Genomic DNA, 13,227 nt, shown 5'->3' with positions numbered 1-13,227 from the left:
TGTCTGCACATCGGGTGAACAAGTTTGATTCTACGAAACCTACTCTCAAAAGCTGTATTATTTTTATTCGTTCCATTATAATCAGTCTCTAGCAGTACGTGACCTGCTTTGCGCCATATGACTCTACTTTGCAGACGAAGAAAAGATTAATTAAAAAAATGTCTAAAGAATTAATCTAGTGGACAATTTGGGTGGAAACCAGAGTGGAGATAACAAGATTTGGTAAAAACAAGATTTATATATTACATGTCACTGTCTTTGGAAGATGAAAGCAAAATACCTTACCAGATTTACCAAGTTACTGATGGATGAGGAATTTACTGTGTATATGACGTAATACTCATTATAGTAATATTATGAATTACTATAATAATATTATAACACTAATATTTAAACATAAACAACTATAAATATAAAGCTATAGGTACTCGGGGGGGCTTCTCTGTCAACGAGGATGTTGGAGTGGCCGGTACAGGTACCTGGGCAACAGGATAAGGGGGATGCATCAATGTTTTAGGAAAGACATAAAATGAATTGAATTATTTTCTTTAAACCAGAACGCAATTTAAAATTTCCTGCCGAGACGGAGCGCTATTCTGGAGGATTTTACGAATCGGCTACGCTACCCCGGTTCATTTTGGACTCTGTTTTTATCGAGTATTGATAACGAATATCAATACCATGGAAGTATACTTACGTAGTATAATATAGTAGAATCTAATTCTAGATAATGTTAACAGTTACGATATGTTTTCGGCACGCCACTAGTAGATGCGCTACTTTGCCCGTGAAACGTGAAATCAATTTTTGTTTTGAATTCTCTTCTTGCAATTTGTTTGTGTTGAGACGCGGTGGATGAAGCTGTCTGTTGGTTTACGCGTCAACAAAAATGGAGAGAGATCTGACAGCGACATACGTTATAGTTCCAATTGTTGCGATCGTTACATTTTTAACAGCATATAGAATATATCAACAGAGAAAATGGGGTTATTGTAATAGTACACACAGTTTGAGAGGGAAAACATTCCTTTTGACTGGTGCGAATTCCGGAATCGGATTCGAAACTGCGAAAGCGCTTGTGAAAAGGGGCGCAAGGGTTATTTTCGCTTGTCGTGATATGGACAGCGCCACAAATGCCATTGACAATATTAGAAAAAAACAAAAGACGGGCGGTGAAATGGTAAGTTTGAAAGTTTTATGTAGTTTATTTTCTAAATAAACTGAATATTTTATTCTAGACTAGTACCTAATAATATAAAATATTTGTGATTTTGATGTCGTGTCATGACTTTCAAAATTGTAATTGTTCTATCGTCAGCCACAGTGATTTTAAATTACTATGCAACACGGCGAATAACATTGAAGAGTGTAATTTTATTAACATGCAGATTTGAATGGATTTATGCGACCTTCAAAAAATATAACTACCTATGTTGGCATTGTTAATTTGTTGTGGACAAGCTATATAAGGTACCTACACACTATCCTTGAATAACAACTTGGCCAATTTGATTCTCATTTAAATCTCACGTGATTTTGTTTAATGTCATTATTTTGGTAATTAATTTTGGTAATCAAATTCTTCGTAATACTGAAAATACATAATATTTATTTTGTATAAAATTCGAAAACCGTCAGTTAGTAGGTACTTAGCTGTATTCCTACATAATAATGAAATCAACGTTGTCGAGTGTCGACATCCAAGTCGAATGATTGAGGCGCTCAGAGTAAACGACTAGGTAACAGTTAATAACATTCTTCAATTAAAAATGAGTTAGAAGCAAAGATGTCGAAGAAAACATTCTTCTATAATCTATACAGGTGCAACATCTTTGGTTAGAGTCAGTTTTCATATCAACACATACCTATTTATATGCGGCAAAAGACTCACATAAATTCTACGGCTTTTATAAAAGTTATAAGATTTTACTCTAAAAATTATTTTCCACGGATAAGGTGTACAACAATAATAATATATTATGTTTTTATTATTTTCATAGCAACTTATATAATTTGAATGTTTTCATCTGACATAGTAATAATAATAATAAATCATTAAATTTAAAAACATGATTTTTATTACAGAATGTTGAAATTTTTACAATTACATATCGACTGTGGAAAGGAAAAAGGACGTAATCCATACAAATCAAATTTTACAGGAGGCGCAAAAATTTTTTTGTTATGGTTTTCGGTCAAAGTTAAAATACAAAATAGACATCAAATTAAAATGCACGATACTTAATAATGGTTTTTATCCCTCATTTGATATTAATTATTGAGTTAATTTAAAAACAAAAACAACAAAAGTGATGGTTAAGTCGTTTTTCACATGTCACTTCCTTCTTATTATTTTTTAATTGTTAATTTCTTTAGATAATAAATCGGTATTTGTAGCTTACATCCTCTGGACACAACGTGTATTTACTTGTCTACAAAGTTATTATGCAATAAAACCTTTTTTTAAACTGATGGTTACGCCCTTTTTCCTTTCTAAAGTCGATATTTAAGTAAACGTATAGGACATTTAGTGATTACCTATACTTAATACGAAATATAAATTTTTACACATTTTCCTCATAATTTACATTTTAGTGTTTTAAATAACCAATACGTATGAATCGTAAGTAAAAGGAAACAATTTTCTTTTAGGTTGAAATACACATTTACAATTTAAAAGACTGTTATTATAAAATTTCCGTTTGTTTTAATATTGTTTTATCATTAAAATGTAGTTTAGTAAGTTGTGTCGAACATACTGGATTTTTAAAAATAAATTCATATTTAGTTTGAAATTATTTAATTTAATTTGAAATACATCGATTTTATAGAACAAAGTGTATAATTAGAAAACGTACGTTGGTATGTAAGAACCTATTAATTATTTAAAAAATAAACTAAAACGTAAATTATGAAATAAATAAAAATAAAAAATGTATTAAATTGCATGTTGCGCATTCTTTCGCTAGATTTCTCCAGTTAAGTACCTACTTACTTAAATAAATCTTCATCTTGGTTATTTGTTGCATTTGTTCAGTTCTCAGCAACTCAGTTAAATCACATTACACCGTTGATGTTATTTCTTTCTACTGTTGTCTAGTTTTAATTTAGCCTACATTCTCTTTATTTGTGTTATTGTAAATACAGTAATAATATAATTGCATGTCAAAGTGATACAAATACTCACGAAAACATTCAATAATAATTACTCAATGGTTAAATGTTTCACGAAAACCTTTAAATTGGCATGCTTAACTTCTCGTATTCTAATATGTATATACATTAGTTAGATACATATGTAAATTTTATGTCTTAAGTTCATAGTATAAATTTTTGCCGTGAGCTTTTGTACAGGTAACTAATGGCAGTATCGAATTGACACCAAAACACGTAATTCGCGGAGCATTTCACCGTAAGGTACATAATTTGTATTAAAAACCAATAAAGATATCTTATACAAGTCCACGAAGTGGCGCATCTAAAATAAACACCAAATGTTTTTGTAAAATATGTACTAACTACCTCATAAGAAATTCGTCATGAATACGACCCTCGTAGTTCAGTGCGTAATGCGCTGGCCATTCACCTGGGGAGGTTGCAATATATTTATATACCTAATCTCAATGGTCATTGCCTAATACAGGGGTGGCCAACCTTTTGCATACCATGCGTCAATTTTTTTCACAGACGAGTTCAGATGCGCCATACAACTCAAGCACCTTTTCTACCTTCTTACGTTCACGGTTGGGTTGGAAAATAGGGATAGGGGTAGGATCTGTTTCGCTTAGGGGAGGAAAAGGAATAACTCAATCACGCAATTAAATTAATTTATGCCAGTTCTAAAACTACACGTTTATTGGAGCACCAATCTACAATAGTCAGAAATGATATCTTGGACGACAGGGTGATCGCTGTCGTGGACCCCGCTGATGGTGCTACAGCTGCGGGAGAGTCTCGTTTGGTGAAGATAACTTTGGACCTCAGTTGTTGGATGTGATGAGAGAGAGAGAGAGAGAGAGAGAGAGAGAGAGAGAGAGAGAGAAAGAGAGCTATGAGCGGGATGGAGCACTGAGAGCTTTTGAGCGTTTGAATTTCGCTAGTCTTTCAATGTTTGGTGTTAAATTTGTTTCTGAGAGCAGCAGAGAATTCTTCAAATTTGAATCAGTTAATCGTGACATTGTTTCGGATTTTATTAATTTCATGGATGAAAATGGTTGTTCACATCAAAAAAATGGGACGAACTGATGAGTAAGAAGGCTGCATGACTTGAACTGAGAGCACTCTGGTGTTGAATACATAAGCGCAAAGATGCAATGCGCCATGGTTTGGCTACCACTGGCCTAATCCAAAATGTGAATTCCTCAAGTCTAGTAGTTTTGCCACTGTAATTGGGATTCACGGCCTGTTGTGGTATTTAATAAAGAAACAAAAGTAAAAATTAAAAAAGCGCCATTTGGTTTTAATGCACTACCATCTGTTACCGGTAAAAAAGCTCACGGCAAAAATATATACGGCGAACTGCACACTTATGTATAACTTTCAGAACACAATATAAATTATGTTTCAGTTGAGTATGTATTTAGACTTATCGTCTTTGGACTCCATCAAATCGTTTGTGGAGGTGGTTAAGGTTGGTTTCGATAAGATTGATGTGCTCATCAACAATGCGGGAGTAGCTGTTCCACTATCAAAAGACATCAAAACAAAAGACGGCTTCGAAATCAACTTTGGCGTCAATCATTTGGGTCATTTTCTACTGACTAATTTGTTACTCGACCGACTTGAAAAGGCAGCTCCTAGCAGGTATCTATCTACCTATATTAAAAAGTTTATTTTCTTCATGTGACATTTCATATTATTATCTTTTCTGTTTTAGAGGGCTGTATAACAGTTTACTGTACTCTGTTAATAATTAATAAATTATGTATCTCTGCGAAAGATGAATCGTAAAATATCCGATTCTGAAGCTGTAGTTTCCGGGTTAAAAACATCTATCTGACAAATTCAGTGACGTCCCGTGGGGGTAGGCAGATTGAGTGTCGCTTGGGGGCGGCAGTTACTCGAAGGGCGGCAAATCGAGGAGAATCATCTGGTATATATAGAAACAGCTACCTAAACTTAGTAATAACGAAAATATCTTTCCATTAAAAAAAAATCAGCTCACTGGTTGGAAACAGTTTAACAGGACTGTCGGGTTCGCGATGTCTAGTTTACTTCCGTTGCCTTTCTTCGTCCTTGGTGAGCATAAACGACACGTGCATGTTTTCGTATAATTACAGTCTGACTTATTAATTAGTGCTCACAGAAGTTGTCCTTCTGAAGCCATTGTATTACCAACGTCAAAAAAATCCCCACATTTGCGGAAAAATATTTATAAATTTAATTTTGTGTGTTTTAGTGGTATATATTTTGTTAGTAATGTATCCATACAACACATTTCTTAGATATTGGAGTCATGAAAGTATGATAAAAAATACTGTATTAAAAAATGGGGCGGCATTTTGTCTAGGGACGTCACTGGACAAATTCATGTATTACTTTTTCAATTTATGCTTGTTTTCAGTGCATGGACACTAATAGTGCAAGGTTGACATCCAATTATACTGAAAAAATCGTAATAAACCTCTTTGGTAGACAACCACCTACTTACCTGTCAATAAAATCATTTATCTTTTGATTTTTCCAAACGTTTTGGATATAATCGTTATGACTCTGAACTGTGAATCAATTTGTGACTGGTCATGGTGGCTCTCTTGACGCACTCTCCCAGTTTTGTCTTGTGGATCGACCTATACCTATATCCTCTGGGAATGTCCTTGAACGTGTACCGAAAGGTAAAACCTATCCGAGTTGGTCTAAGCTGTTGTGCTTGTCGGGTCGCTCAACCTGGTTACCACAAAGGTAAACTGGTACCAATTTTACTACATTAAAAAAATACCGTATCATACAGCGAGTGAGAGGACACTGGGTGCAATTCAAATTCTGAACGCCCTTGCAAACAAAATTATCAGCTTCACCTTTAAATAAATAAAAAAAATATTGGATAGTTTTAATATTATATCACTACCAAAGATATTTGACTCCCACAAATGTCAGTGTGTGCTCATTTTGTGGACCAAAGTGGTATCATAATGAAATTAGGTACACTTTACCGCAAATGGGCCGTACTCGGACATAAAAACGCCCCACTGAGTATTTTTTTGTCAATACTTCAGCTTACAACCAATTTATGATAAACGTATTTTCATTATAAAACGTCCCGCAATAAAAACTTTACTAATGGAAGTATTGTATTTTTAATAGCAATACGAAAAACACAATACAGCCGAACTTGGTTATTACGAGGAAGATGGGACCGACTGAATTTGCTCGTTATAAGCATTACTGTTTGCGCCACGTTCTATTTAAGCATAGAACATAAAAAATCTGAAAACCATCGTAAAAATCCCCGAAACAAGCATGGCATTCATAAACTACAAAAGAAGTTGTTTATTGTAATGAAGTGTTGAGCCGCCGGCGCTGGTAGGTACCTACTGATTTCACAAAGCTTGGATTTTTTACATGCAATTACAATCATATACGTGGCTACTTTTTCAATGTTGTCGGCGAAAACACCAATTAGGTACTTAGACACTTAACTGCCCGGTCAAATTTTATTGCTTAGGGTCGAAAATGTTGTTTTTAAACGATATACACATTAACAGTTTTGCTCAGTATAGCCGAGAAGTAGCTCGTTATATAAGTGAATAAATGTATGGAAAAAATCATAAACTAAAATGTCAACGAATGTTTCCTCATTACATCCGAGATCTCGCTATTTCCGTGATCGTAATAACCAAGTTCGACTGTATTTTGAATTTAAGTGAATGTAAATCTTGGAATAAAAGATATGGTCTTGTTTTTACATATTGTTCATTTATTCCACAATGACCATATTGGGTGTTAAAAATCATTTTACGTTTTATAAAAGTATCTACCCAATTCATGGATGGTTCCGTGAGATCACCAAGGTCGCTTATTAGCGTGTTGTATACTTGCAGAGTAAGTGATTATAGCTTTGACATACCTCAATTAAAATAATCACCAGTCTGATCACAAAATAATCACTATGGCACGTCCTCTACAAACTGATCAACATAATAAATTTTTTTTGAACGCACCGTGTCCTAGCGGTAACGTGTGGCAAATTAACATCTTGTTTTTAAAGTGTGTTTGGGCACAGGGTACGGACCTAATAGGCTGAGCATGTGGCTAACATCCATTTCTCATAGAAACAACATTTGTTACTACAATCTCCACTGTGTGGGAGCCCATATTGATCCTCTTAGATTCAAATATGGTGGAGTAGTAGAATCTTGAATAAATTTCTTTTAGTGGTTATTTGGGGTCAGTTTTCGGCTAACATTCCAAGAATTTTTTGAATTTCTAAACATGCTCTGTTTGGCGTAGATGATTCATATTTTAAAACAATTACGAAGGAAACATAATAATATATTTCTTCACATTCAGTACATGTTTCGATAATCTGTAATGGGATTGATAGGTTGATATATTATATACCTACGATTTTTTTATTGTAACAATTATGTAAATAATATGTAGCTATGCTATAGTTAAGGGGGAGAGGCATGCTAGCAGAGGCACCTAGCGGAAAAATACGAAGCTTGCAATTTGAGACATTTTTTTGATAATTTACAATTTCAACTTTATTAATTAATAAATATGTATCCGAAAACATTAAAACGATTTTCAAAGTCAAAGATAAACTTACAATTGTAAAAAAAATGTGAATTTGTTACATATTTATGTCACGAATAACGTTATTATTACATTATATTTATGGTCATATTTATTATTAAAATTTCGTTTATTAAGTTTTCAATTTTTGACCGTTTAGATTTTTGAATAATTCATCGTTTTAATATTTATTTTAAAAAACACCGATTTTTATAAAAATATAAATGTGTATAACTTGAAATCCTTTTTACTTATATCAAATGAAGCTTCAATATTGGGACCATACCTAAAATAAAATTTGATATAAAAAAAAATTCAGGTTATACACATTTAAATTTTTATAAAAATCGATGTTTTTTAAAATGAATATAAAAAATATTAAAACGATTAGAGTCAAAAATCTAAACGGTCGAAAATTGAAATCTTAATAAACTAAATTGTAATAATAAACATTCTATATAGTTTATCTTTGACTTAAAAAAAAAAAAATCTTTTTAATGTTTTCAGATACATATTTATTAATTAAAACAGTCGAAATTGTAAATTATCAAAAAAATATCTCAAATTGCAAGCTTCATATTTTCCCGCTAGGTGCCTCTGTTGGTACAAGGATCCCCCTTAAAAATGGACCCCCTGCATTGTGGGCTCTTATATCACGTAGTTATGCCATTTATGGAACAGGATGGAGACGCTTGATGGATATGGCAACAATTCAATGAGTAAAGATTTTTCTTAGCGTACAACCTTGCCGGATAGTTCGTTCAATTTTTGAAAACTCGTTTCTTCCCCACTTAATATTATAAATTATTTTAAGTTCATTGTCAATTTTCTTTTAAATTTTTAGAGTCGTGATTGTATCGTCATTATTTCACACGATGGGTGAAATAGACTTTGAGGACTTAAATATGACGAAGAAAATTGAAGACATCAAACAAGGAAAGACTCCAAAAAGTCAGCCTTACAACAATTCCAAATTGATGAACATCTATTTTGCAAAAGGACTGGCTGAAAGAACCAAGGGGAAAGGCATTGATGTGTTTGTCCTTTGCCCTGGATTTACCTTAACTAATATATTTCGGTGAGTCATCATTCTAAATCGGCATCCATTGTTCATTGCTTAAACTACAATAATGATGATTTTTTTCCTTGTAAATACGATGAGAATGCACATAAATTCTTTAAATGTCTTCTTTAAATTCTTTAAAAAAAAAAATATTTATATTTCCAGGTATTGGCTGCGTTGGTATCACTACATTGCCATGTTGCCAATTGCATTTTTTTTGGCGAGGTCTGCAGAGCAAGTAAATATATTTTGAATAATGTCCTTTCAATTTCCTCAATTATTGATAATCGTTATCTCAGCCACTCTCAATCCACTGCTGGATCCTTTCCTTGTTGTCTTCATTCTTCTCAGCGTTTAGTCTAACCATGTTTAATGAAATCACTTCGGATATTGATATATTCCACCTACGTGAGGGTGAATTTAGGTGGACGTTGTTTTATAAGTTTTTAAGATAGGGTCTATCAATAGTTCACTCTGTGTGCTTCCTTCTACTTTTACTTTTATTTTTGTTATTTTATTTTATTTCTTATTGTATTATTAACTCACATTCTCTGTATTTTTATTTTAAAAATTGTTCTATGTTGTTTAAAAAACACTTATTTTATGTCATGTCGTGAACGCTTTGAATTTATAATTTGTTATGTTCATTATATGTAAAATAAATTTGATTAATTAAATTGGTATTTACATTGTAGACCCCATTATGATGGGTATAAAGATGCAATGTTTGAGTTATTTTTGAGATATTTCAGGTTATAAACCCATATTTTGAACGATCATAAGATAAACATTCAACATATCACATTTTACCTATGTATTATACCAAATAGAGCTCTTGTAAAAAATATTATAAAGTAAGATTTATAGAAAATAACTAGAATCGAATGGGCACAATAGAAGAAGATAACTGAAATATTATGTTTGTTGAATCACTTTTTCACTTTTTCAGGGTGCTCAAACAACGCTACACTGCGCCACAGAAGCGTCCCTTCAAGGCAAATCAGGAATGTACTACAGGAATTGTAAGGCCAGCGATTTGACAATCAGTTATGACAAAGCTATTGAAGACAAACTGTGGACTGTTAGTGAAAATTTGGTCAATGGCCAAGTTGCGTGATGCATAATTTATTTATTACCTCTAGGTATACGTTGTGATTATTGTACATTAAAATATCTTGCAATCTAGAAGTACGAGGGTTGTCCAAGAGTTAAAGACCTTTATTATTTAAAAAATCAGGAAAATTTTAATTATCTTTAAAAGCATACGACATTTAGGTAGGTACAGTATATCCCCACTATTTTTCGACGTGGTCCCCGTTACGACCGATGCACTTGGTGAGCCGTGGCACTAGTTCCTTGATTCCCTTGTCGTAGAACTCCGGCGCTGCCGTCCTCAAAAATGTTCCCACCTCTTCCTCCATGTCCTCGTCGGTCTCGAAGCGTTTTCCGGCCAAATGTTGGTTCAGGTGAAGAAAAAGATGGTATTGACTCGGCGCCAGGTCGAGGCTATGCACAGGATGACGGAGGACATCACATTTTAATGAGTCGAAAAGAGCGGTGATATTGGCTGTGTGGTGCCGAGCGTTATCGTGCAGCAAACACACACCCTTGGTCAGCTTTCCTCGTCGCTTGTTTTGGATAGCCTTTCGGAGGTTCTAAGTCGTTTGTATGGTAGACTTATTGACGCCTGGGATCAAAATTGCGAGCTCACAGACTGTGAGACGGCGATCTTGACAAACTTTATCATTAATTTTCTTTAACAAAACGTCTCCAATTGAGGACCTCCTTCCTCTCCCCTCAACATGAACACCCATTCTACCACTCGAAAACTCAGTACACCACTTCCTGAGATTCTGCTGGTTCATCATATTACCATAAATCGATATGAGACGGCGATGGATTTCAATATGGTAGACTCCCTCCCGGTTGAGAAAGCGAATGATTAAACGCACCTCATAGGCGACGGGATTCGACAGCGGAGCGTTCATCTCATATGGACGCAACGGTCACACTGAAGCAGCTACCGAGCCGGCTCACCACCCATTCTGGAGGGAAAGCTGCGCTCTACACCACTGCTGTCATATTTTGAGAAATAACATCCGTGTCGCTGAAAATGAATAAAGGTCTTTAATTCTTGGACAACCCTTGTATTTTCTAAGTATTATCATTTGTATACAATTTTTATGTGAAAGTTTATTGCTTTACTTCTTGACTATACATAATTCTTTATTTTTATTATATTTACTGTATACAAACGTGTCTTGTTAAGTATCAACTTTTGACTGGGAGAAATACAATTATTCATGTGGAGATCTGAAACCCTAATCCCCTTCAAAATAATCTCCTTAGAATTAATTGCACACACTTCTTTTACGGTTCTGCCATTGTTGGAAACATTTCGTGGCTCAATTCTTAGAAAATAAGCAAAAATTTCAAAGAACAATGTTGGAAAAGCGGAGAGCCTGACGAACCACAGTAGTCGTGTTATTAAAGTCTGAATCAGATGTGATGAATTAGCAGGTATCAAATTTGTGCTGCTTACAGATTACATCTCTTGCAATGCATAGCATTACGAAGATGGACGACCTCCAGGTAGTACTTTTTGGTAATGTTCTGGCCTTGCGGTGCTTACTCATGATGCGCTACCCCGCAGTGGTCAAAATCACTTTGACATTTTTGCACACATTCTGTTCAATACTCATTAATTTGTGTGATGCTCATGATATTGTTACCAAAAATCCTGCTGAATTTTCGGAATGGTTTCCTCTTGGGTGTCACCAATTGTTATTCAAAATTGTGTGCAATACCGCTGCTCGAGTCATTCTGTCATTTTGTGTGAAATAAAAGTCCAACAGGCGTTAAGTACACTCTCCCAGACTAACTACTCGCAACTGTCACGATCTGTGAGTGGGGAAAAAACCACACAACCCACAAAAGTACCCTCCATCTCCCCGACGGAGAAGACCTTTTTTGCTTCATTTAATTCCGTGGGGAAAAAACAAACATCAAATATTTTTTTGGAGCATCCTTTGTATTTGTAATTTATATGATGCACGATGATGATGATGATGACATGCTTATATACATACATGGATATTCAAGTTCAGGACACATGTCAAAATTTTGGGGCTTTTAGGGCTGTAACAGACAGAGAGCGGTCAGGCGTTCTGCGTTCCGCGTTCAGAGTTCAGCATTCTTTGTAGTGTATGGACTTCATCAAAACTGTGCACACAGCAGGCAGTCAGACCGCGCCGGTCCACACACTACAAAGAACACTGAACTCTGAACGCCTGACCCGCTCTCTGTCTGTTCAAGCCCTTAGTTATTTTGACAGATTCTTTGATTAATATGTATCCCTTCACTTATTATTCATAACTATTATAACGAAGTTGTGTATTTTGATCGTAGTATGTGACAAAAAACAAACACTGTAAGTTTATAAAAAGATTGTCTATTTTTCTAGAATTTTGCTTGATTTTCAGAATCTCAAGTTACCCATAGCATATTAATTTATTTTGTTAAGTATTATTTTTATTTCTGTTTTATATTTATCCACTGTGATGGCCTAAGTATTTACTGCACATTTGAAACGATTGCTAATATATTATTAATTAAATTATTGTAACCTTTATTAATTTTTTAAATTAGTGACATCTTGTGGTCAATAGAATAATCTTAAAATTATGTGTGTATCACAATAATTGAGTGAATGTAGCATGTTTTTCCAATAAGGTTATCCTGACTGAGTGTGTTTATATTATAATTAATTAGGTATATAGTGTTGTTTCACTTTTAATTTGTTAAAATAAATCATTAATAACACTGTTTTTTTTTTCAATACAGGTTAGAACCTACCTACTTTACAAAATATCTAATAACACTATTACATTATAATAAATGATGCATTGTGATTTTATAAACAAATGATGCCCTTTTTTTTAGGGTTAACTTAAGGAATCATTATAAAGTAATGAAGACATAAGGCATAAGGCAGAGACCGTAGTCCGAGTCAGCACGTCAAAAGATTATATTATACAACATACCGCAATACCGGCTATTGAAATCATTTGTTAGGAAGTAAGCCTGTCTATTCAAGATTCGGATGATCAGACTTCAACATTGTTGACGACTGGAATTAGTGAGCACAGTTCCATTTTTGAAAACATGTCTTTAACAAGTAACTTAGGAAGCGTGATTTCCATTAAATACAAAAACTAAAGTGAGGAAACTATAGATCGACCATCATATCATGACTACGAGGCAAAAATATGAACTAGGTACCCCTTCTATCGCCACTACACGTGATTTCCGCTTTCAAGTGTCCACGCCGCCAAGCGCTCGAAATGGAAAAGTTTACGAACCGGAGCGCTCGGAAATTTTCTGAAGATATTAACATAGTTATCAAAAAATGTTATATTGTGTATTTC

At 34.1% G+C, this 13,227-nt stretch overlaps 1 protein-coding gene across 1 annotated transcript; it reads left to right on the top strand.

Annotated features, from left to right (window-relative positions):
- Window positions 1–780: 780 nt before the first annotated feature.
- Window positions 781–12,624, top strand: LOC147071678 (retinol dehydrogenase 12-like). Its single transcript, XM_085946365.1, has 5 exons — window positions 781–1,180; window positions 4,568–4,803; window positions 8,582–8,815; window positions 8,966–9,038; window positions 9,750–12,624. Exons 1-5 carry the CDS (start codon window positions 890–892, stop codon window positions 9,915–9,917), a joined length of 1,002 nt encoding a protein of 333 aa, XP_085802491.1. The 5' UTR covers window positions 781–889; the 3' UTR covers window positions 9,918–12,624.
- The last annotated feature ends 603 nt before the right edge of the window (window positions 12,625–13,227 follow it).

The sequence above is a fragment of the Rhyacophila brunnea genome, unplaced genomic scaffold (assembly GCF_057557595.1).
Source record: "Rhyacophila brunnea isolate RB1 unplaced genomic scaffold, BYU_Rbru_1.0 scaffold_2, whole genome shotgun sequence".
Lineage (NCBI taxonomy): Eukaryota > Metazoa > Arthropoda > Insecta > Trichoptera > Rhyacophilidae > Rhyacophila > Rhyacophila brunnea.
The sequence above is the reverse complement of the archived record's forward strand: the minus strand, read 5'-3'. Positions and strand labels throughout refer to the sequence as shown.

Excerpts from the sequence above, each read along its gene's own strand:
- LOC147071678 (XM_085946365.1), top strand. The coding sequence starts at position 890 with ATGGAGAGAGATCTGACAGCGACATACGTTATAGTTCCAATTGTTGCG. Across the intron at positions 4,804-8,581 it reads GAAAAGGCAGCTCCTAGCAG|AGTCGTGATTGTATCGTCAT; the intron begins GTATCTATCTAC and ends TTAAATTTTTAG. Across the intron at positions 9,039-9,749 it reads TGGCGAGGTCTGCAGAGCAA|GGTGCTCAAACAACGCTACA; the intron begins GTAAATATATTT and ends TCACTTTTTCAG.